The sequence below is a fragment of the Apis mellifera genome, linkage group LG10 (genome assembly GCF_003254395.2).
Source record: "Apis mellifera strain DH4 linkage group LG10, Amel_HAv3.1, whole genome shotgun sequence".
In the NCBI taxonomy this organism is placed as follows: Eukaryota; Metazoa; Arthropoda; class Insecta; order Hymenoptera; family Apidae; genus Apis; species Apis mellifera.
In genome coordinates, this window is record NC_037647.1 from 8,802,561 (window position 1) to 8,817,705 (window position 15,145).

At 26.4% G+C, this 15,145-nt stretch overlaps 5 protein-coding genes across 5 annotated transcripts; 1 reads left to right on the forward strand and 4 right to left on the reverse strand.

The window, feature by feature from the left end:
• Positions 1–283: 283 nt before the first annotated feature.
• Positions 284–2,724, reverse strand: LOC410219 (pre-mRNA 3'-end-processing factor FIP1). Its single transcript, XM_393702.7, has 4 exons — positions 2,472–2,724; positions 1,315–2,223; positions 896–1,239; positions 284–675 (listed from the first exon to the last, which is right to left on the reverse strand). The coding sequence occupies exons 1-4, from the start codon at positions 2,649–2,651 to the stop codon at positions 555–557; spliced, it is 1,554 nt and encodes a 517-aa protein (XP_393702.4). The 5' UTR covers positions 2,652–2,724; the 3' UTR covers positions 284–554.
• Positions 2,725–2,902: 178 nt separating this feature from the next.
• LOC410218 (probable signal peptidase complex subunit 2) lies at positions 2,903–4,274 on the forward strand. The gene is made up of 3 exons (XM_393701.7): positions 2,903–3,048; positions 3,411–3,715; positions 3,794–4,274. The coding sequence occupies exons 1-3, from the start codon at positions 3,019–3,021 to the stop codon at positions 4,035–4,037; spliced, it is 579 nt and encodes a 192-aa protein (XP_393701.1). The 5' UTR covers positions 2,903–3,018; the 3' UTR covers positions 4,038–4,274.
• Positions 4,275–4,704: 430 nt separating this feature from the next.
• On the reverse strand, positions 4,705–10,360 carry LOC410217 (structural maintenance of chromosomes protein 3). The gene is made up of 18 exons (XM_393700.7): positions 10,186–10,360; positions 9,693–9,768; positions 9,421–9,599; positions 9,179–9,337; positions 8,956–9,115; positions 8,561–8,846; positions 8,303–8,477; positions 8,113–8,226; positions 7,796–8,046; positions 7,580–7,723; positions 7,181–7,492; positions 6,781–7,092; positions 6,154–6,646; positions 5,818–6,080; positions 5,552–5,717; positions 5,318–5,456; positions 4,983–5,220; positions 4,705–4,919 (listed from the first exon to the last, which is right to left on the reverse strand). The coding sequence occupies exons 1-18, from the start codon at positions 10,198–10,200 to the stop codon at positions 4,793–4,795; spliced, it is 3,609 nt and encodes a 1,202-aa protein (XP_393700.2). The 5' UTR covers positions 10,201–10,360; the 3' UTR covers positions 4,705–4,792.
• A 235-nt stretch (positions 10,361–10,595) lies between these two features.
• On the reverse strand, positions 10,596–11,917 carry LOC552458 (DNA-directed RNA polymerase II subunit RPB3). Its single transcript, XM_624833.5, has 5 exons — positions 11,707–11,917; positions 11,494–11,638; positions 11,220–11,427; positions 10,939–11,145; positions 10,596–10,843 (listed from the first exon to the last, which is right to left on the reverse strand). Exons 1-5 carry the CDS (start codon positions 11,790–11,792, stop codon positions 10,659–10,661), a joined length of 831 nt encoding a protein of 276 aa, XP_624836.1. The 5' UTR covers positions 11,793–11,917; the 3' UTR covers positions 10,596–10,658.
• A 119-nt stretch (positions 11,918–12,036) lies between these two features.
• Positions 12,037–14,857, reverse strand: LOC410216 (reticulocalbin-2). The gene is made up of 5 exons (XM_393699.7): positions 14,399–14,857; positions 13,724–13,952; positions 13,504–13,651; positions 12,959–13,414; positions 12,037–12,877 (listed from the first exon to the last, which is right to left on the reverse strand). The coding sequence occupies exons 2-5, from the start codon at positions 13,941–13,943 to the stop codon at positions 12,706–12,708; spliced, it is 996 nt and encodes a 331-aa protein (XP_393699.3). The 5' UTR covers positions 13,944–13,952; positions 14,399–14,857; the 3' UTR covers positions 12,037–12,705.
• Between the last annotated feature and the right edge of the window lie 288 nt (positions 14,858–15,145).

A 15,145-nucleotide genomic window follows, 5' to 3' on the forward strand; every position in this document is an offset into this window, starting at 1 on the left:
GATCAATACATATCCGACTGTACAGTCGGTACGAGTATCGATCAATCGATTCACTCCCGAGTGATTTACCAATAAACTACTATTACTTTTAATTATTATAAAATACCATTTCTGTAATAACATTATGATATAAAACCATACATTGAATGGCAAAATTTCAGTGATTTGGTATCCTGCATAATTCTTTTCTCCCGTTTGCTTCCTTAGTAGATGTACCTGTATTATAAATACTGTAATATGTAAATATCACGCATTCTTTATGAGGATTACAATGAACATTTTATATCTTTAAAAGTAAAGTTTATTGTTATTCTTTATAACTTATTTGTTGGCTAGAAATTGCTGATTACGCACGAGTGAGAAGTGCAGAGTATATTGTATGGTAGTCTCAGGTAAAATCAAATTACTTATTGCATCTGCTATTCATTTTATGAAATAATAATCAACGTATATTCTGGAAAGTAACATATGAAAAGTTACATTATTAAAAGACTCAGCATTTTATATTCAGCATGCCAATGTGGCCGCGGATATTTTGTAAATATTTTTTTCTTTTATTCGCTCTCTTCTTTAGAACGTTCTCTCTCGGAACGTCTAGATTTCTTCTTACGCCGACTTGGACTTCGGGACCTGGATTTATGTCTACGAGACCGAGATCTCGATCGATGTCGATGTCTAAAAAGATATAGAAAGTATTGTTACACAATTTTATTATTACTTATTTATATTACAATTTTATTATTTTATTTTATTTTAAATAACACAGGTATCGAGAAATGAAGGTATAAATAAATGAAAAAAATAAATTGATAAATCATAATCGTAATGAAATAAATTGGAAATGATATTAATTTTAAGTATCACATATTTTTTTAACTCCGCATTGCTTTATTACCGATCTTTGTGTCGATATTGAGATCGAGATCTATCACGATCTCTTTCTTCATCTCGTGACATTGAATCTCTTTCTCTGTCTCGTTCTCTAATCATAGAATCCTTTTCTCTTTCACGATCGCGATCTCTATCCTTATCTCTTTCTCTGTCCCTTCCCATTGAATCTAATTCTCTATCACGATCTCTTTCTCTTTCCCGATCTCTTTCACGATCTCGAGAATCTCTAGGTGGCATTATAGGAGGAATATTTGTAGGAGGTACCATAGTTGGTATTGTTTTTGGGCCAGTATCTTTTTCATCTTCCCCTTCTGTCATTGGAATAGCTAAATTTGTTGGTTGCCATGTCTGAAATATAAAGAATAATCAAATTCTTTTAAGAAATAAAAATTAATAGTAAAACATGCAAGATTTAATATATACCGGATCGTTGCCCCATTGATTATCTTGTGTAGGTTCATAACTTTGATAATATGGATCTGTTTCAGGCATGTAAAAAGGAGCTGGTTCTCCAGGGTATCCAGGAGGAGGCATATCAAATGCAGGAGGCATTCCTGCTCCTGGTGGTGGCACACTCATATCAGGAAAACCTGGTTTTCTAGAATATTCTCTCCTATCTGCAGTCATTACTTGTATCACATTTCCTTTTGGTGGAGATTTATCAAGATTTCTTCTTGAAGCTAAACCTGAACTACCAATTACATCTATTGTTCCTGCCATTTTTCTTCCTGGAGGTGGTCCTGCTCTCTTTGGTCCCATTATGCCAGAATATTTACTGTTATCATTAGTAATTGCAACTTGAGGTACTCTCATACTGCCTGCGTTACCACTACCTCCCCCTGCATTCAATATCAAACCTACTCCAGATTCACTTCTCATTCTCTTTTGTCTTTCACAATAAGCTCTCCATGTTTCTTCATTAAAACCGTAATTAAAATAATCAGTAATGTCAGCACCAGGCTGTCTCCAAGGTTTATCTTCTAATTGATCTAAATTGAACTCGTGAGCAGGCATACCATTGATAACTCCTATAGTTTCAAATTCATCTATACTGAATTTTCCTGGTTGTTTATTTAACTTATCTGGTACACCTGATGCATTTGTCAGCAATCCTCCTCTTTTAATATTAAGGCTACCATATGCAGGAGTTGACTTAATATCACCAATAACAACATGTACATCATCATCGGAATCTGAATCACTAGCAGCTTCTCCATCTTCTTGACTGGAAGCTTCTCTTATTCCATTTTTGTTTATTTCTGTATTATTTTCATTTGGAATATTATTAGTTGGTGAAGATTCTTCTTCTGGTGGTTCTGCCTCCTCAGATGGCTATAATTGAAGATAAATATTAAAGATTGAATTTAATTTCAAATCGTTTACAAATTAAATAGGTTATGTTTGTACGATAATAACGCGTATTTTGATGTGATAAAATATTTTTGAAAATATTTTTTCGAATAATGTATATAACCAATATTACAAAAGCTTAAACATTTAATATCTTACGATCATTTTTGTTAATTTTTTTCAATAAAAATCGATAATAATAACTGAATAAAAGGTTAGGAAAAACGAACCTCTGTTGGTGGATCAATAACATTTTCTGTTTTCTGATCTTCCAAAATTTCTGACTTTTCTTGTATTGTAGCAGGAATTGAGTCATTTTCTTGGCTTTCTGGTTGAACGGATGTCGGTGTATATTCTTTTCCATCAGTTGAATCTCCATATAACCATTGATCCTCATTTTCATCCGCCATTTTTCCTCTCTTCTCACTTGACAATTAAAGAATTCCGCATTTTCTGAACACGCGTAAACGATCAAAATACGAGTGCTTCATCCTGCAGGTTCACCAACCATTTGTTAATATTAAAACTAATTTTAATTTAAACTATTTAATATTTTATATTTTTTTATTATTCCATTTTTTACAATGAAATTCTTATATTTTTTTTAATCAAAATAATAAAAAAATATCTGATAAATTACATATTAACTATTATAAATCTAAAAAATTGTTCTTAAGGTGGTATTAATGTATCAAAAGATTTAATGATTTGACGTGTACAAAAGTATATAGTGAATTGGTATATCTATAACTGTTTTGTTGTAAGATTACAGTTAGAATGGGTGCAGATAAAAATACAGAAAATCTTGTAAGTTTAATTGTGTAATTTTAAAGAATGAATATTTAATAAAATGTATATTTCCAATATTTTAATATTATTGAAAAATTTATCGCTATGTATCTCAGTCGTAAATATATATTAAACATGCCACATATGGTATTTTTGAGTATAAAAGTTATATTTTAATTAAATTTTATATATTATATCAATAGATTTATATAATATATTAATGTGGATTTTTTAAAATCACTATCAATTTATATTTTATACATGTTTTTATTTCTATATTATTTTTTTGTTATGTTTACTACTGATATTAGATATAAAATGTTATTTAATATGTATTATTTAAAAATATACTTTTTTTTAAATTAAATTTATTCTTTTAGGTAATTAAAATCAATAAATGGGATGGATCTGCAGTAAAGAATGCATTAGATGATGCAGTTAAGGATGTACTTACAAAAAAATATAATTATATAGAAAACTTTGCTTTACTTGATGGAAGATTAGCTCTATGTGGAATTGCTGTAACAGTAGCAATTGTTGCTCTTCTTTGTGATTATTTATATCCTTTTCCTGCATCCAAACCAGTTTTAGCTATTTGTGTTACTTTATACTTCCTGTTAATAGGACTTCTTACTTTATATACAACATACAAAGAAAAGGGTATATTTGTTGTAGCTATTCAAAGGTAAATTTTATACATTATACATAATATAATTCACTTAAAATTTAAAATCTTTAAGTTATTATATTTTATATATTTTAGGGATCCTGCAGGTTTTAATCCTGATCTTATTTGGGAAGCAAGTTCATATTTAAAAAGATATGACGATAAATATAATCTTGTGCTATCTGTTAGAAGTACTGCTACGGGAAATGTGAATGAAACTAGTGTTACAAAATCTGTTGCAAATTTTATTGATGTCAATGGCGTTGTTATTCCAGAATTGATAGAAAATGTTGTGACAAATATGCATGATAGCTTAACTATTCAACGTAAAGAAAAGTAGCAGAAAGAATGATATTCAATTGAATATGATCATTATCTTTTTTTTTATAATATATAAAAAATTGTTTTTTTTTTATTTTTCATGTATTTCATACTGGTATTAAACCATTTTGAAAATAAAAGTTCAAAGATTTTAAAATTGTGTATGTATTATATAATTCATGTTTAAATACAATAGAAAAACAAATATAAATTTTTACATTACTGTTAATAGAATAAAAAATTTCTTTTTCACTTACAATACTAGTAAATTATTTACATAACTATACTTTATTTGACAATTCATTTTCAATATCACAGTTGAAATGAAATTGATGATAGCCATTGAGATAAAAAAAATATATATATATCTAACAATCAAGAAATAAGAAAAAAAAAATAAAAAAATTGATTATTAATAAATAATAGCCATTGAAAATTGTATACATACTTCTAATAATTAAGAAATAAATTGGTAAAAATAAAAGCGACAGACATTTAGATTACATTAAATAATATATGTGAGTTATCAATGAAAAATGAAAATGACTGATTGTTCCCTAAACAGGTACATTAACAAAATGTGTCGTCTTCGTATTGAAGAATCGAAACTTTTTTTATGTAATATAATAAACATATATTTTTAGAAAAATTTTTGTAAAAACGAGCAACAGACAAAATATTTCAGCTAATTTATATTCTATATAAAACTCGTTTTTTTTTTTTTTTTTTTGAGAAAATAACCGTTTCCAGACTAATGATAATTTATATTTTATATTAACCATGTGTTGTATCATCTTCTACAAAATCCGCTGCTTCTTCTCGTGTTACGCATACAACGTGAGAAACTTTATTTCTAAATTTAACACCATAAAATTTATTCGCATGTTGCAACAATTCTGGCCTGTAATATAAATAATGATTAAACAAATTAAAAGAAATAATTTTAGAAAATAATATAAAATACCTGAAAGTTGTCGTAATAAATTGGGCATCGGAACTAAGTTCGTGAATCATATCTGCTACAGCTTTTCTGTGTTGCGCGTCTAAAGCTTGATCAATTTCATCGAACAAATAAAACGGTGCTGGATCACATTTTTGAATTGCAAATATCAATGCTAATGCTACAAGTGATTTTTGTCCACCAGATAATTGATTCATTTCTCTCATTTCAGCTCTATGACCCGTGAAAGATACTCGTATACCTATAGAAAGAAATATTAAAATAATTTATTTTTCTTTCTAATTTTATTTTTCTTTTTTATTTCTAATAATAAAAAATAAATATGAAAATTATCTTACCAACACCAATAAACCTATCGGAATCAGCAGATTCTGGCGTTGTATCATCTCCTTTATCTCCATCTGCTGTTTTCATAACCAATTGAGCATGACCTGATGGCACAAGCTTTTTAAAGACTTCACTGAAATATTTGCTTACCTAAATATAAGAAAATGATTTCAATATTTTAATTTCTATAAATACAAACAAAACGAAATAACATAATAAACACAAAACAATATCAAGTTACATACTTGTTTGAATGTAAATTGAATAGCTTCACATTTACGTTGTTCAAGTACTGACATTAACTCTTTAATTTTTTCATCACCTCTATCTAATTCTTCTTTTCTTTTTACTAATTTCTCTTTTTGATCACTAAATGACATAAATTGATCTAATGCTTTTTTATTTACATGGCTAAAATAAAAAATAATAATATAAGTTTTTTTTTTGAACATGTTACATTTTATTAATTTTATTGTAAGATTTTATATTTTTATGTATGTTATCAATATACCTATATTTTTTTAAATGATTGTTTGCTTTTTCCATTTCTTTAAACAACTGTTTGGTAGACATAACACTAAATTTGGAGTATACTTCATGACTAGGTAATGCACCAAGTTCAGTGATTTTTTGTGTACATTCTACTATTTTCTGTTGCAAAATATTCAATTTACTAGCTAGTTTTTCTAAATCTTTAGCATCAGCTTCTATTTTTTCTTGTGCTTCTTTTTCTTTAATTTTCCATTTCTCAACTTCTGCAGATTCTGCTTTTTGCTATAAAAAACTTTATATCATATATATACCAATATTAGCCTTAATATAATTAATTAATAATTACTATACTTACTTTTTTTATAGCATTAGTTACTCTTTCATTTTGAGCTTTAAAATCTGCATTTACTTTTACTAATCTTTTTTCAATATCTGCTAATTGTGCTTTCGATGATTCTAACTGGCGTTGTCGATCTTCCACAGATATCTCCTGTAATGCTTGAACCAATTCATCTTTTCTTCTAACTAAATTATTGGTCAATAAATTTTCTAATTTATTTTTTTCAGCTTCTAATCGCATACGTTTAGCAAATGCTTCTTTATTATCTTTTGTTAAGCGTCTTATATCATCATTTAATGTATCGACTTGACGTTGATCGGCAACAGATAATTGTGCCATAAGTTCTTGATGTAATTCACTTTCCAAACCTTCTTTCGTTGCACGCATTGCTTCCAAGCTCGATGTACACTGGGCTAAACTTCTTTCTTTCGGTGTACGATATCGTTCTATTGCACTTAGTTCTTCTTTCATAAGTCGTATTTCTGCTTTCATTTTATCATACACATCCCTATAATAATAAAACGAAATTAAAAATTTCGTTTTAAAAATTTTATTCATATGTATTAAAATATGACAAGTATAAAATAAATCTAAAGTGTTTTAATTTCGAATTTTAATTATAATTTTAATTACATAACTTACTTAGCTTTACTGTTTTTAGTTTCTGTTCTTTGCATCTCACTGACATAGGAACTAATATTTTGATCTGCTTTTCTAATTTCTTCTTTAAGAGTTGCAAATTGAGATTCAAGAGATGAAATTTGAGCTATTAATTCTGATCTAGTTTTTTGTATTTCTAATCGAGATCTTAATGTATTAAAATATCCGCCTGTTAAAGATCCTTTTGAAGATACTTGATCACCTTCAAGTGTTACACAATCTAAACCTGATGTGCGAGCCAAATTTGTTGCAGCTTCTAAATTACGACAGATTAATGTTTTTCCAAATATATACCTATATTTACAAATTAAACATGAAAATATTCTTATTTTTATTATTCCTAAAATTAAATATTATATTAAAAAATTCATAATTTATTTACCTTAAGGCTTTATCATATTTTTGATCATAATTTAATTGTGATATCATTGGTATAGCATCACTAGTTTCTGGATAATCTATATCTTTCACATGAAGTCGATTTAAAGGCATAAATGTTACTTCTCCTGGTAGACGTTGATTATTCATTTCTTTTAGAATTTTTGTTCCAAATTTATCAGTTTCCACAATATGATGAAATAATCGATTTCCAGCAGTTACCTCTACAGCCATATAAACACTCTTGTCGCAACTAAAATTCTCAATTACAGGCCCATAATAACTACTCACCTCATGGGCCATATCTTTACGTGTTCTAAAAAGAAAATATTATAAATATTAAATAAAAAATTTTAATATAATAACAATATTTCTAAAAAATTATACAAACATATCTAATTACCGAAATGTATCTAGTACTTTTCGTACACTGTCTCGACCATTTAAAATAGGTTTTCCTGCCATAGATCGTAAACTTTGATCCGCTTTTGCTAAATCTTCTTTCAATCCAGATAAATTAAGTTGTAATACACTCTCTTGTCGATATCTATAATATAAATGTAATTTATATTGTACAATTAAAATCTAAATTATAAAAAGTACTATATAATAAACAAACTGTTCTTTTCGAGTAGCTTGGCACTGATCCTTTGCTTTAGTAAGTTCATAATATTGTTTATTGTGTTCGTCTATTGAAGTTCGTTGCTGTTCCATTTCGCGCGTGTGTTCTTCGATTTTCTTCTCTAAAGTAATTTGTTTTTCTGCATCTCGTTTTAAATCTTCACTAATTTTTCTTTGATGTTCTTCCTTATCTTTAATTTGTTTGGTAAGTTGTTTAAGTTCATTTTGTATCCATTTATCTCTTTCATCCTAATATAAATGAATTATTAAAATATTACTTCTATATTTCATTTTATATTTAATTATGTTCAATACCCTGCTTGTAAATTGACTGCCACGTCCCTGCTTGGCATATAATTCTTTCCGTTTTTGCTCTTTTAATTGTAATTCACGTGTGCATTCTTCTTCAACACGCTTCATTTCTTCATACTAATAAAATATTAATCAAAATAATTATTAATTGAAAATATTTATTATTAAGTACTTCAATTATGATATAACTTACTTCGGGTTTTAATTCTTCTAATTCTGCTTCTCTTGCTGCAATATTTACTTTTAATTTTTCTAATTCTTGTTGAGCACGCTTTCGACTGTCATTATCTCCTTTTACTTCTTCCAATAAATCATTAATAGTTAATGTTAATTTGGTTTTTTCTTTTAATAATTGTTGCTGTTCAGCACTACAAATTTCATCTTTAATTTAGAACTAGCAATCATTAAATTGCTTGTACATAATTTTTTGAATATAATGTATCTTACATACCTTAATGTATCTCGTTCCTCTTTTGCAGTTTGTACTTCTTTTTTTGCTTCTTTAAGTCGTTTTGTGGCTGCTCTCACCATCTCCTGTGCAGTTTTTGCTTCAGCACACAATCTTGCTTGTTCAGCTCCACTATTAGCTCTAGATTTTTCTAGTTCTTCTAATTTTCTTTTATTTTCTTTGAGTTCTCTTTCATGAATTGTATATTCTAAACATCGACGCTGTTTATCCCAACATTGATATTCTTTAAGTTCTTCTTTTTCTTCTTCTAATGTTTTCAAACGTTCCTCTATAATGCAATTATTTTTTAAAAATTAACAATGGAATTTAATGGAATTATAAATAATAGTTATATATTAATATATTAATAGTATATATTAATAAATAACAAAATTTACCTATAGTTCTTAAAAAATCTTGAATTTTTTCTAATTTGCCTTCAGTTTCTTTTAAAATAAATTTTGATTCTTCTCTTCTATCATCATATACTCTAGTACCAGCTACTTCTCTTAATAATTTTAGTCTTTGAGAATCAGGTGCTGTTGCCATTTGATTTATCTAAAATACAATTTATCACTTTTTTACCTTGTTTTTATAAATCACTTATAAATACACACATACTTTTCCCTGTTTTACAATATAATATGGATTTGATCTTGAAAATCCTGCTGATTCTAATAAATTCATTACATCATTTCTTGTTACTATTCTTTTATTAAGAAAATACTGATCCTTTTTTGAGCCAATTACTCTTCTTAAATATACTTCTTCTTTATCAATCTTGCAAAATAAATAATAAAATTATAAATAAATAGATATATATGAAAAAAATATTTATATAATATATTAAATTTTATTATTACTGGTAATCTTCCATCAGAGTTATCAAATATAATTTCAACATGCGCAGAAATAACTCTTGGTCCTGTACCCTCATGCAACAATGCTTGTCTCTGTTCAGGTCTAAGATGAGAAAATTCATCACTTAAGACAAATTGAATCGCATAAAAGAAATTACTTTTACCAGAACCATTTCTTCCAACTTGAAATAAAAAAAAAACCATTTAATTAATGAATAAAATTGATTTAAGAATTTATTATATTACATTTAATGAAATAAACATATAATACATACCTACTACATTATGCCTTGGATCAAAGGGTTCTACAACTGTTTGTTCACGATATGATTTAAAACCTTGTATGATCACCTAATTTCAGAAAAATAAATTATATAAAATATATAATTATTTCTTTCTAACATTCTCTTGAATTATATACTTTATAAAAATTATAATAAAAATTCTCTTATATTAAAATTATTATCATTATATATCTCTAATCAATTAAATAAATTTAAATATTATGTTTTTTTTAGTATGCTTGTTATTTATTAATGTATATCTTGCTATGAAATCATATAATATCGTCTTAGATATTTATACCAAATTTAAAAGAATAAAGATATAATACACAAAGTATTCTATCTTCGCGTATTCTAATATTAAATGATAGTAGCCATACTTCGAACAATACTTTGAAGGAAGAGCGTCTATCAAAAGGAAATAGTAGAAATCGCGCAAAAAGAGATAGAAATTAAGAAGACATTCTAAATTTTTTTATGATACCTGTTTGATATACATGATGCTATTAAAATTCACACGAGTAATTCTCGTGTTAACACTAAACAACACTCAACTCAGAAATTTATGCTTTCTCGTTCTCTGTCACTAAATGGAACAAAAATCTTCAACCGACTTGTTGGCACAGCGACATTTGTAAAGTAATCCGCGAAGTAACGATATAATAAAATCCCTAGATTTGGGCGGGAGATGCATTTATATGACCACCATACATATATAAAAACACTAATTTTAATCTATAAAATTTATTAACAAATTTATTAAATTAAGTTTTTTTGATAATGGGATATTTATTTTTAAGTTTATAATGTTATTATATAAATTCTTTTACATAATTTTCGAATATTTTATTTTTTGTTACAAAAATAATTAATAATAACATTACAATACTGAAATTATAATAACAAAAATTTTATTTCTATAAAAAGATATAGAATATTAAAATATGTAAATTTTATTTAATGATGAATACTCAATGCATCACTTTGAACTTCATGACTTAATTGTGTTTGTAAATTTGATAATTTATTTTTCAATGCTGCAATGCCCATCATTACTATATTTTCAGGTTTTAAAGCTCCACTACTTTCTACATTAAAATAATATTTATTTGGTTTAGCCTCCCAATTAAATGGTGCTTCATCTGAAAGATAATTTATTTTAATGATATAATAATATAAATATAATATATAAATATAATAATATGATATAAATATAAAATGCTAAAGTAATATTTACATTGATCTTCTTCTAATTCACTATATTCCGATTTTGGCCACTCATCAGGTTTTGGAAATAATGTATGTCTCATAGCATTGTCAGGATCATATTCAAAGCTTACACCAGCAGTGGGATTCCATTTTGCATGTTCTTTTCCAAAACCTTTCTTTGCATATGCTCTCAATTTTAATTCTTGACCTTTTCTTAATTTTACAATTAATATTTCTAAATAAAAATATATTAATTTATATTATATGCCCTATAATAGAAATGAATATATCATTTAAAGAAATATAAACCATCTGTTTCTCCATATTCGCTTGCATCATCTTCTCTATGTCTAGATGTAACAGGAAGTACTCTTGGATCACTAGATTTAAAATCTGCAGTAGTTACATGTCGTGTTTGATCTTCTGTACATTTGACATCAAGTGTAAATTCTACACTACATTCTGGACAAAAATCCATACACTGACAATCTCTTGTATATTGTATTCTATCAACAACCTAAACAATTTTAATCTTTCTATTTTTATTCAAAAATTTTTATTAGATATTAATTTAATTATTTACATCATCACTTATTAATGGTATCATTCCAATTCTATGTGCTAAAAATTCATCACTTAAGACAGTTGAATTAGCTTCTAATTGTATCCAATCAATAGCCATAGTAGGTGTTTCAGCAATAAAGACACGTCTCATACTATTTGCTACACTATAAATGTTAAAAAAATTAACATAATAAATAATAAAATACAATAGTTGTCACATAACCTATTTTACCTTAATTCTGTGTCTTCTACTTGGAATTTTACATTTTCTTCAGTCAAATCAGAAATATGAACTGATGGTTGATTAGCATAAGGCATTTTATATCTTTAATGATGATATGTTAAAATTTATACAAAAATATATTTTATAACAAATGTATTTTTTCACAATTCTCAAGCGATACGTTCTTTCCGTTACCGTTGCAAATTTAGGAATGCAGCGCCATCGCGAAATATTTAATATGGCAATAGTTTAAATTAGTCAGAAAATAGTGAGGAATATGTGATCTTTTAAAAAATGTTAAAAAAAAATTTATATAAGATATCGTGTACTTTTTATTAAAAAAAGTTCATAATACATATTATTCGTCACGTAATACAAAAAGTAAACAAAATTGCATCAAAGTATATTTAGATGCTATAAACATAATTATTTCGTGTACTTATAATTTTTAATAAAATTGATTTATGAATAAAGCTAAATATATAGAATAATTTGTTTAGTTTTTGTATATAATAATAAATATACGTTTGTATAAATATTAAACAATAATAAATCTAACATTTTAAATGACTATTTTTCTAAATTGTTATTTTACTTGACTCATTCTTATAATTTCGCAAAAATGATATCAATTCATATAAATAGTCAGTTATATAATAAATAATAAAAATGAGAGAGTATAATTCTAGTAACTTTCATAAACAATATATAACATAAATATTATAATATTAATATTTTTATAATACGATGCTATGGTTTTTTTTATGGCACAAAACTTTTTTTAAAAATGGAAGACTGTGGTTTATGAAACACTATTTGAGTATTTTAAATCAGTTTGTGCAATGACTTTATATCGGTGTTTATACAAATATATTTAAAATCCAGCATAAAGAGGAATACTAAAACATATAAGAGCTAAAAGTATTGAAAATATTTTTAACCATGTAAGTTTTTGACAGTTATTATGAAAAGAAGTAAAAATTTTACTAATGTATTTATCAAGTGATTTCAAAGTTCATCCGTAAAACGTCCGATATCTTGTAAATGATCTCCATAGTCTGTAGCTTCACTACCTACAAAAGCATCATGATGATCCAAAATTTCGTCAAACGATAATCTATTATCGTGATCATCGTCAGATGCGGCAAATAAATGATCGACTTCGTCGCTTGCAATTTCCCTAAAATATTTAATAATATAAAATATGTCTTAAAATTAACTAAATCAGTAAAAAAAAAATTGTATATGACTATTTACTTACTCATTACTTGGCACTAGCCAAGAAAGTATTTCATCTGAATCTAATCTTCCATCTCCATTTTTATCATGTTCATAATCAAATTTATCTTTCTCTATCAATAACCATTCTTTATCTTCAGCTTTAGCTCTATTTCCAATAAATTCCTGAAAGCTAATAAAACCATCTTTATCTGTATCTTTGTCATCTAGAGCTTGTTTCAAAAGAAGTGGAAACATTCTTGGTGTTTCTTCTGGATGTGTATAGGCTTTGAATTCTTCTTTATCTAAATGACCATCTTTGTTTATATCAGCAGCCTCAAATGTCTGTTTGTCATCACTAATAAGTTTATCATCTACTGCTAAATCTTCTGGATCAGTGCCATATGTATCTTGGAGAATTTCATTCCAACTGACTTTACCATCTTCATCTGTATCAGTATCTTCTAATCGATCTTGAGATTCTTCAGCAGAAAGCATGCTATTTTTTAAGTAAATTTATAGTTATTTTTAAATAAGATTTTAAATAAGATAATAATATTATATCTAAGATAATAATATTATTTATACCTAAAAGAACGCAAAATCCAAGCTTTTAGTTCATTTCTTTCAATGAATTTATCATTATTCAAGTCCATCTTTGTTAATAAAATTCCTAAACGTCGTTTTGATTCTTGTGTTGGAAGTTTATCAAATTCTTCCGCTTCTTTTACACTTCCTGAACGAAATAAAATATATTTATTATTGAAACTTTGATTTCAATATCAATCATAAATTGCAAAATGAATACCAAGAATAGCTTCATGATCAAATTCCTGATGATGTTCTCCTCCTGCATAATGATCCATATCTCGTGGACTAAATGCACCATCTTCTGTTCTTTCATTACTACCAGGTTTGTTATGTTGATGAGAGTGTATATGTGCGGATGCTGCATTTCCAAATGAAAATAATCCGAAAATTGCGATAACAAAGAGAAGAATTTCTACACGCGTTTGGCGTGTATCCATTGTAAGTTTCTGTAAAATTGTAAGATTCAGAATAAAAGTAGATAACCTCACAACATCGATAATTTGACAGATATACTATTGTGTACACGATACTACTTTTATCGATTGTTTATTATTACGTATGTTGTATAATCGTTCTTAAAAATCGATGTTGATAAGATTCAAATTCGATAGCAATGCATTGACATTAAATATATTTCTTAACTGCAAAATGATGTATTTAAGTGCAAAATATTCGTATAAGTTGCATGAAATTATAACATAAATATAAATATATGAATTTATTTTTATATTATGCTATGTAATAGAAATTGAAAACTTTTTTCATAAAGTTTGATTAGAAAATGACAATATTAAAAAATTATGGTATAATACCAATGTAATATCAATGCTCGTGCAAAAGATTTTATATGATTTCTAATTTATTATATTATATATTAAATAATTTTACTTACTTATTAACAAAATTTTTTAAAGTTGTCTAGTCATTGTAATATTCGAAAATATTAAATATAAAAATTTTAAATTTGTTTCTCAAATTCACTTTTTGATAATGAAAAAACTTTTCTTCCGTTAAAGTATCAGTGATATATATGCGAATATTGATATTAGAATATCAAAGCTTATTTCTTTTCACTTTGAAAAGAAACAAAGAAAAAAAGGTGTCGAGTCTTCTTTAGTCACGAACAGTATGTGCGATCATGATTTTGTTCTAGGATGTGTGTTTAAAAATAGACTAACCATACTAACACGCGTTCAATTTAATTCTAACTTTAGTGATCACGAAGCAAGTGATATGCTAGAAAGTAGAGAAAGAGAAGCTGGGACTAAAGCATCACAGAAAAAGTATTTTCAGATTCTGATAATGTTGCGAAGATGTAAAGGAAAAGTACACACTTTCAACCATATACATACAACTAGTACGTACATATATTCTTACAAACTAATTTTGTAACTAACTAGAATATTGATTTTATTATAATAAGAAAATAATTTTATTAAAAGTCATTTAAAGCTTCAGATAATTAAAATTTTTTCAATATATTTCTTAAACTATCTTTACACAAATTATTTTTTCTTTTACTAAAAAGATCTTATAACCTATTTTCTAGATTTATATACATTCATATAAAATATATATGATATATTAAAAAAAAGAAATATTACTACTTAATTACGCTAATAATATCATTTCTTTCAAA

Coding starts and splice junctions, on each gene's coding strand:
- LOC410219 (XM_393702.7), bottom strand. CDS start 2,651: ATGGCGGATGAAAATGAGGATCAATGGTTATATGGAGATTCAACTGAT. Junction 2,224..2,471: donor TTATTGATCCACCAACAGAG/GTTCGTTTTTCC, acceptor CTTCAATTATAG/CCATCTGAGGAGGCAGAACC. Junction 1,240..1,314: donor ATCAATGGGGCAACGATCCG/GTATATATTAAA, acceptor TTTATATTTCAG/ACATGGCAACCAACAAATTT.
- LOC410218 (XM_393701.7), top strand. CDS start 3,019: ATGGGTGCAGATAAAAATACAGAAAATCTT. Junction 3,049..3,410: donor ATAAAAATACAGAAAATCTT/GTAAGTTTAATT, acceptor TTATTCTTTTAG/GTAATTAAAATCAATAAATG. Junction 3,716..3,793: donor TTTGTTGTAGCTATTCAAAG/GTAAATTTTATA, acceptor TATATATTTTAG/GGATCCTGCAGGTTTTAATC.
- LOC410217 (XM_393700.7), bottom strand. Junction 8,227..8,302: donor TAGAAGAATTAAAACCCGAA/GTAAGTTATATC, acceptor ATATTTTATTAG/TATGAAGAAATGAAGCGTGT. Junction 6,081..6,153: donor TAACTAATGCTATAAAAAAA/GTAAGTATAGTA, acceptor AGTTTTTTATAG/CAAAAAGCAGAATCTGCAGA.
- LOC552458 (XM_624833.5), bottom strand. CDS start 11,792: ATGCCTTATGCTAATCAACCATCAGTTCATATTTCTGATTTGACTGAA. Junction 11,428..11,493: donor TACCATTAATAAGTGATGAT/GTAAATAATTAA, acceptor AAAATTGTTTAG/GTTGTTGATAGAATACAATA. Junction 10,844..10,938: donor TGAATTAGAAGAAGATCAAT/GTAAATATTACT, acceptor ATTATCTTTCAG/ATGAAGCACCATTTAATTGG.
- LOC410216 (XM_393699.7), bottom strand. CDS start 13,943: ATGGATACACGCCAAACGCGTGTAGAAATTCTTCTCTTTGTTATCGCA. Junction 13,652..13,723: donor TGATCATGAAGCTATTCTTG/GTATTCATTTTG, acceptor TATTTCGTTCAG/GAAGTGTAAAAGAAGCGGAA. Junction 13,415..13,503: donor TGGATTTTGCGTTCTTTTAG/GTATAAATAATA, acceptor CTTAAAAAATAG/CATGCTTTCTGCTGAAGAAT.